General features: G+C 39.5%; 1 protein-coding gene across 2 annotated transcripts; it reads left to right on the top strand.

Annotated features, from left to right (window-relative positions):
• The first annotated feature begins 73 nt into the window (after positions 1–73).
• Positions 74–8,365, top strand: EIF5 (eukaryotic translation initiation factor 5). 2 transcript variants are annotated; one of them, XM_008049651.1, is made up of 11 exons: positions 74–194; positions 622–901; positions 1,008–1,089; positions 1,377–1,549; positions 1,841–1,952; positions 3,068–3,210; positions 3,779–3,937; positions 4,254–4,415; positions 5,028–5,192; positions 5,550–5,684; positions 6,141–8,365. In XM_008049651.1, exons 2-11 carry the CDS (start codon positions 830–832, stop codon positions 6,228–6,230), a joined length of 1,293 nt encoding a protein of 430 aa, XP_008047842.1. In that variant the 5' UTR covers positions 74–194; positions 622–829; the 3' UTR covers positions 6,231–8,365. The 2 variants fall into 2 exon arrangements, with proteins under 2 accessions (XP_008047842.1, XP_008047833.1); XM_008049642.2 differs by lacking the exon at positions 74–194 and having other exon boundaries at positions 507–901.
• The last annotated feature ends 128 nt before the right edge of the window (positions 8,366–8,493 follow it).

The following is an 8,493-nucleotide window of genomic DNA, read 5'->3' as shown; positions in this document are numbered from 1 at the left end:
CGCCTCGCCGGCCCCTGCCGGAGCCTCGGGGCCGCGGTAGTCATGGGGACGAGGGCGAAGGTTAACCTGTGTTTGAACAGCGAAGCCAGCGGGGAGCGGGCCGAGGCGGGAGCTTGGCGCTCGCTCGCGCTCCGTTGTTGACACACTCGCCGCCGCGAGACCAACGTTCCATAGGGAGGAAGGGCCGCTTTGAAGTAAGCCGAGCGCCCATTTGTGAGGTTGGAGCGCTTCCCTAGTTTCTCGTTGGAAAACGATGGCTCTCCGGGGGAGGGGTGGACTTGAGAACTCAGTTTGTCGATCCAGGCTTGCGAGAGGAGAGCTTCAAAATACGGTCACTGTCCCGAAGCAGGACCTGCTGCTTGCTTTTGATCTGCTACAAACCCGCAGCAGCCGAGGCAGCACAGCTTGTGTTTTTTTTTTACCGGGCATTACTCTACCGGTGTCCCACCTTAGTCCAAACGGAGGCTGCTTATGTTCTCCTACAGGTGTGCTGTGTCGGGCGTGAATTCTTTGTTAGCACCCAAATGGAGCAGTTAACTAGGATGTCAAGTGGGGTGTTTCCCTGCTGGGTGATGTGAAACCTGGGCAACTTTTGTGTGTTCTTTCCCTTTTCTTTTTCAGAGCTGTTGCGCAGCCATTGGTACCTGTATTGGGGAAACATAGCATACAAGCAAGAAGCTTACAGCCTCAGTGGCGAAAATTTTTTCATGTCAGAGACCGAGAACTCTTGCAGTCGTTTATGTCATCCCTTCTTCTCCAGACAGAAGATACCAAAAAGTTGCAATCAAAGATCTCTTCATCTTATTGATAAAGCCACTAATAAGCCAAAATGTCTGTCAACGTCAACCGCAGCGTGTCAGACCAGTTCTATCGCTACAAGATGCCCCGTCTGATTGCCAAGGTAATACTGATCTTCATGTTAGTAGAAAGTTGATCTAAGTCTTCATAGATTTTTAAAGATTGTGTCTCAGGGGAGACTACAGCATTAAAATTCTTACTTTCTTTAGGTTGAGGGCAAAGGAAATGGAATCAAGACAGTTATAGTCAACATGGTTGACGTTGCAAAGGCGCTTAATCGGCCTCCAACGTGTAAGTAAAGCTTGGAGAAATCTGAAAGGGCATGTTATGGATTTAGTCTTGAGGGGTTTTGAGCAGCAAAACTTACCTGACATGTGTACTAGTTAGTTTAAAGGTTAAGTGTGGAAACTTGGGCTTTAAAAATACATTTATTGCTTGCCATAAGTTTACAAAGGGCAACACATGTCTTTAATCCGATAATTTTAAGACAGTGCAGTGATGCTTGTAAAAATGCAGATGAGTAACCAAAGATGACAATAATAGTTAACTGTGATTACTTTAACTTTTTATTCAAATAGATCCCACCAAATATTTTGGTTGTGAGCTGGGAGCACAGACCCAGTTTGATGTTAAGAATGACCGTTACATTGTCAATGGATCTCATGAGGCGAATAAGCTGCAAGACATGTTGGATGGATTCATTAAAAAATTTGTTCTCTGTCCTGAGTGTGAGAATCCTGAAACTGATCTGGTGAGTACCTTTGAGGTTTTTGTCAAAAGGCCATATAACTGCTTTTGTGATCAGTTCTGTGGGATCACTAAATCATGTTCCTGAGAAGGCATAGCAAACTTAATTGTAAATAAAACCAAAAACTCAAATTTTGGAGCTATTTTCATACCTTTTTAAAAAGTAAATCACTGAAGACATTTCTTTTGGGTGTTCAGCTTACATTTTAGATGTCTTCTATTATTAGGTATTTTCATAGTAGCGTTTTACCTTGTATTACGGATGTGATAATACTTGCTTTTACTTTTTTGGCAGCATGTCAATCCAAAGAAGCAAACAATAGGTAATTCTTGTAAAGCCTGTGGCTATCGAGGCATGCTTGACACACATCATAAACTCTGCACATTCATTCTCAAAAACCCACCTGGTAAGTTGTAATGAAGAACTCTTAAGTTCTTAACATAAAGCAACTAATTGTCAGGAACAGAAGGGAAGTGTTTTTGTTATAAAACAAGACTATGAGGGATTTTTATTTTATTTTATTTTTTTTTGAGTTGGAGTCTCACTCTGTCGCCCAGACTGGAGTGCAGTGGCCGCTTCTGGCCACCGCAGCCTCGACCTGCTGGGCTCCGGCAATCCTTCCACCTCAGCCTTCCAAGTAACCGGAATTACAGGCATGCACTACCACGCCCGGCTGATTTTTTTGATTTATTGTAGAGATGAGGTCTTGCTGCCCAGGCGGGTCTCGAACCCGCGGGCACAGGCAAGCCACTCACCTCAGCCTCCCAAAGGCGCGGGATTACAGGCTGAGCCACCGAGCCCGACTGACTATGAGGAGTTTTTAATCCTTGCAGTGTTTTATGGAAACTAAGATTTTGACAATGTATCATTATCTTAAAAATGAAAAAGAGGCTTCTAATTAAACTATACCATACCATCAACTTTTAAACAGATCATCCTGGGATGAATAAAATAGTTACTATAAAGCATACTGTGATGGGAACCCAGCAAAGGATCAACTTCTGGTATTGTTTTGTAAACAGGGGATTTGCCTCATTAAATTTTAAGTGGCCCTAGAGTATTGCAAGCAACACTCTGTGGCAGATGATCAAAATTGTCTGGCACAATTTGAGCTTGCTATAGCAAGAAAGTCTAACCTATTCCGGTGTTCTCTCTTCTGTGAGACAAGCCGTTATATGGACTTTAACAGCGTTTCAACTGTTGGCTAAAACAGAGTTGAGATACGTCTTACTCAGGTTCATGAGGTGTGATGGGGAGAGAAATCTTGAGGGCTACCTTTGGTCATTTGAGGTGTCACTACTTAATCCAACAGTTCATACCCCTAATGTTTCATATCATTCTAGTCTTAACCTGTGTTTTTTACTGATAAAATATAATGGATAAATTTGATTTTCGAAGCTCTTTAGAATTATAGGTAACATTGTGGTTTTTCTGAGGGGATTCATTGCAAAACAACAGGGTCTTTTAAGTTGAGGGTAGTTATTGTAAGTTATCTGGCTAATATTTCCCTTTTTTCTATAGAGAATAGTGACAGTGGTACAGGAAAGAAAGAAAAGGAAAAGAAAAATAGAAAGGGCAAAGACAAGGAAAATGGCTCTGTATCCAGCAGTGAGACACCACCACCACCACCACCAAATGAAATCAGTCCTCCTCCACATGCTGTGGTGAGTGCAGGGTTGACCACCTAGTGGGCACTAAAACTGTCAAGTAGATGGCTTTTGGTTTGTTTTTTTTCTTTTTTTGAGTTGGAGTCTCACTCTGTCGCCCAGAGTGGAGTGCAGTGGCTGCTCCCGGCCACCACAACCTCGACCTGCTGGGCTCCGGTGATCCTTCCGCCTCAGCCTTCCCAGTAGCCGGAATTACAGGCATGCGCTACCATGGCCGACTGATTTTTTGATTTACTGTAGAGATGAGGTCTCGCTGCCCAGGCGGGTCTCGAACCCGCGGACTCAGGCAATCCACTCACCTCAGCCTCCCAAGTCGCGGGATTACAGACTGAGCCACCGAGCCCGGCTGTAGATGGCTTTTGGTTGAGGTTGGCACAAATGATGAGGCTGGCCTTCATTGTATTATTCCAACAGTATTTTGGATTCCAGGTTCTGTCGGTTGCTTGAATTAAGGTGAACTCTTGATTTTGGTGGGAAATTAACTTGATGCTGTTACCTTGACAATCTACTTTTTTGTTCCTTGTTTTTGAGGCATTTGATCAAGCATCTTTATTTTTATAAAAAGGAAGAAGAGGAAGATGATGATTGGGGGGAGGATACAACTGAGGAAGCTCAAAGGCGCAGAATGGATGAAATCAGTGATCATGCAAAAGTTCTGACACTCAGTGATGATTTGGAAAGAACAGTTGAGGAGCGGGTCAATATCCTGTTTGATTTTGTTAAGGTAAGACGTTTCCTTAATCTATAAATCAGCTTCAAAAAGCTTTGAGCTTTTAGATATTTATTTCAGCTGGGTAAATTGGTAAGTAGCTTCTTCCTTGGTATCTTTTTATGTATATGCTAATGCAAGATTTATTTTCACTTTTTCTATTCGTTCATCAAAGATATTTTTTGAGAGTGGTTTCAGGCATTGTATTTAGCAATTGTGTCTTTTAGAAATTGTAAATTAGGAAAAATTGGTCCATGAGAGCAGGCATTAACTGATATCTTGAGCCTAGCAAAAGTGTCTTTTAACTGAATTATTTTCCTTTTATCTGCAGAAAAAGAAGGAAGAGGGTATTATTGATTCATCTGACAAAGAAATTGTTGCTGAAGCAGAAAGACTGGATGTAAAAGCCATGGGCCCTCTTGTTCTGACGGAAGTTCTTTTTAATGAGAAGATTAGAGAACAAATTAAGAAATACAGGCGACATTTTCTACGAGTAAGCAAATTGGTTCATAAATGAGATTACAACTGTGACCTTTGAGACTGTCATTTTAACCACTTTTGCGTGTTCTTTGTCATCTTGAAAGTGGAGGTAATTAACCTACTTTACAGCTTGTGAGCATCTGAAAGTGCTGCATAAAGGCCCTTATATAGGGATCTTTATGTGTGGACCTTTTTAACCACTTTTGTATGAACCATACTCTTTTTTTTTTGAGTTCTATTCTCACTCTGTCACCCAGACCAGAGTGTAATGGCCATTCCTGGCCACCGCAGCCTCGACCTGCTGGGCTCCAGTGATCCTTCTGCCTCTGCCTTCCAAGTAGCTGGAACTACAGGCGCGCGCTACCACGCCCGGCAAATTTTTGATTTGTTGTAGAGATGAGGTCTTGGCAAGTTGCCCAGGCGGGTCTTGAACCTGCGGGCTCAGGCAATCCACTCACCTCGGCTTCCCAAAGTGCTGGGATTACAGGCTGAGCCACCAAGCCCGGCCGAACCATACTCTTAAAGGAACAATCTCAATCTTAAGGGAATAAATAATTGGATACTGGGATTGTCAATTTAGAACATGTAAAAAAAAAAATGTTAATGCCAAGATATCTAATTTCAGTTTTGTCACAACAACAAAAAAGCTCAACGGTACCTTCTTCATGGTTTGGAGTGTGTGGTAGCAATGCATCAAGCTCAACTCATCTCCAAGATTCCACATATCTTGAAGGAGATGTATGACGCAGACCTTTTAGAAGAAGAAGTTATCATCAGCTGGTCAGGAAAGGTGAGGGATACATAAGTACGCCCTTCAGGTTCAAAAGTATTGAGACAACTGTTGGAGGATTTGAATGAAGAAGTAATGTCTAATACCCATCTAGTCTCTTCTCTGCGTTAAAATGCAGTCCCTGTGCTTGGCTGATACTAACTTGTAGGTGATTCCTGTCACGTTAGTTTTGTAGTCCTAACAGCAGAAACTGTTCAGACCCTAATAACGTGTTTGATGAGGACATATATTATGCTGAGAATTTAAGATTAAAATATCCAAACCTCTCAAACAGCTCAGTGGGGGATTGTGTGAATAAACTGAAGTAAGTTATCTAACATTCTCAAACTAAGAAAATTGTACTGAATATTTTTTTAGACCTCTAAAAAATATGTTTCAAAAGAACTTGCCAAAGAGATTCGTGTTAAAGCGGAACCGTTTATCAAATGGTTGAAGGAGGCAGAGGAGGAATCTTCTGGTGGTGAAGAAGAAGATGAAGATGAGAACATTGAGGTAAACGTTGGGAAAAAGTTCAATATGGTGTTGGCGATAGATGTTTGAGAATTAGACGGTTTGTGAGTAATAATATGAAATGGCACTTTTAGGTACTTCCAGATTTAAGGTGTAGGGTGCAATAAAACATGACCAGTCATTTGGAATATAATCATATTTAGTGGGGTGATAATACACAGACACTGAAAGTTATATGATACGGTCTCTCTAGTCAATAGTAGTTTTTGAGTTTCTAAATTTCTTGGTAGGCGCTTACATACATCAGTTAAATTTCTTTTTTTTTTTAAATACTCTTGGACTTTGGAGACCATGTCAAGTACCTTTCTGTTTTTGCATAACAACTTTCATGAAGAATGATAGCTGCATCTAGGCAGTTTTTCTTTCTAGTGGTTCATTTTGTTTTACAAGCAGATTTATTGGGACAAAGATTATTAATCGAATAATTTATTTGATCAGGTGGTGTATTCGAAGACTGCCAGTGTACCAAAAGTTGAAACTGTGAAGTCTGACAACAAGGATGATGACATTGATATTGATGCTATTTAAAAGGATGGATGCAACCTAGCTTAACAGTGTAATGCTGCAAAATTTTCTCCATTATCAGCCAGAAGTGCAACATGTATGTGCAAAAGCTAAAAAAGGCTTAACATCATGCTACACTTTATACTAAAAATCTGTTGCTGTGAGTGGTCTGTAATTAAGCCCAATGAGACATCTAGGGAGTCCATACACATATCAGTGAGCAGATGTAGTTTGCTTATTTATAGCATGTTTCTTTTTGAAAAACTAGTGGTGGACACATTTGGATCACATTTATACAGTTAAAAAACATAAAGATTTGATTTTGGTCATTCTTCAGATTTTTGGCTTTGAATGACTTAAGCTGAAGTAATTGGCTCCTGTTTAAAGTGTTGCATCATCATTTAACCATTCTTGGAGCCTGTTAGATATTGTTAGGTGCTGAGACTGTAAAGAGATCTTCAGCAGGATGTAAAACATAAACTTATTTGTAATTACCTTATTCATGCATTGAGAAACAAGTACTTCTAAGATTTAGCTCCAGTCCCTCAAATTGGCATCTGGTAACATACATTCCGAGATAGACTGAAAATTAAATGGCAGTGCAACATCTTACCAAGAAGTGAAAATGACCTGAGTGTCTTATAAGTCATTTTAATAGCAGGTTTTGAAACTGGGAATTGTTTTATTTCCCCAGTATGTGTACACTTACCCCCAAATGGTAGTCTTTGGAGTTATGTGCATTGCAGGTTGGATGAGTCAGAAATGATTAGATTAACAAATAAGCATTTTATGTGTATGTTGTGGTTGGTTGCTTTGTACTGAGAAAACTCATTTTGAGGTGTGATTAAGCAGTAAACTGATTTTATATGGGGAAACAGGAAAAGGTGTGCTTAATCTCTAATAAAAATTTAGCATGATTTTTCAGCTTTTATCCTTCTGATTTAAATTTCAATCTCCAAATGTTTAGACATTGTATCTTTTGTTCAGTGTTTTTTTTTTTTTTTTTTTTTTCTTTTGTGGTTTGTTATTTAATAATGTCTTTTACATTTGGACACAATGCTCCTGCTTTTAGATTTTGGTTGCTATCTTGCCAAAATAAGTGTTACTGTGTTTCAAACTTGATTTTTTTTTTTTCCTCCAAAATGTCTTATTTTAAAAGAAGCAAAGCTAAAAGCATACTACTAAGTCAGAGCCTCTATTTTGGTGTAAGACTTGGGATTTTTTTTTTTTTTTTTTAAACCTCACATTGAATATAACTAGGCACTGGAGTTGTAATGATGGGCACTTGAATGCAGGTAACTGGGGCCTGCACAGACCATCCAGGGCTTTAGATTGGACATACAAGAGTTGATAACATCTTTGTGAATTCCTTGCCCAGTTAGCTGATCATACTCCATATGGGTTCTGACTATATTTGCATAATAATCTTCAAGCATTACTCCTTTCCACAAAAAGCGCACAGTGGGAATTGAGAGTTCATACGGTTGTTTTTGTTAAGAGCCACTGGCTTATGTCATTCATCTCATTTCTTATCTCACAAATTATGAGCTCTTAAAAACAAATAATGTGTACAAATTTTTCACAGTAAAATTACTCATTTTATGTAATAAAACCTTGCTAGCTTGATATTTTAAGGAATTGAAACCTAGCAATCTTACTGGAGATAAAAGAATGTATCTCTAGCTGCCTTTGATGGATTCTGGTGAGAATAGTGGAGTGGGAGCTAAATACCTGGAGAGAATATGCTTTGTCACACCAAAGAGGGGAGACATTTTTTGCAAATTTGCATGCTGCCTAGGTTTCAAATTCTTTACTGCAAGGCTGATTTGCTTTCATTAACTGAAATTCTATAGGAGATATTGGTGACCTAAGCTAAGTTGCACTTAGCATATTCAGTGTCAAGCTGAGGTTCTGTTGTAAAGCTTTTACTTTTAATCTAAAGGAAAACATGTCAGGGCTTCTAAACACTAAAGAGAAATCGTTGGCTTAGACCACTGTTCGGTCCGGTGCCAAACTTTCAGTGGAATTCAAATTCACATAATCTGAACTTGATTCACAGATTATCCTAATAGAGTAATTCTTTACTTTGCTCTATTGAACTGTCTTAAAATTTCCTGTTTCAAACAGCTAAGTTACTTGATTAAAATAATATTAAAATTAGTATTTTGTCTGTTTTAATACTTAAGTTGTTTTCATTTTCTAATGAGATTGAAGCATTGAAATCTGCCCTGTTTTGTAGCCGCTGCTTTGGATTTGTGTTGGATGTTTCTGCAGTTACATTTGCTAG

The sequence above is a fragment of the Carlito syrichta genome, unplaced genomic scaffold (assembly GCF_000164805.1).
Source record: "Carlito syrichta isolate Samal-C Ts95f unplaced genomic scaffold, Tarsius_syrichta-2.0.1 Scaffold55413, whole genome shotgun sequence".
Lineage (NCBI taxonomy): Eukaryota > Metazoa > Chordata > Mammalia > Primates > Tarsiidae > Carlito > Carlito syrichta.
Note: the sequence above shows the minus strand (reverse complement) of the source record. Positions and strands in the feature narration are given on the sequence as shown.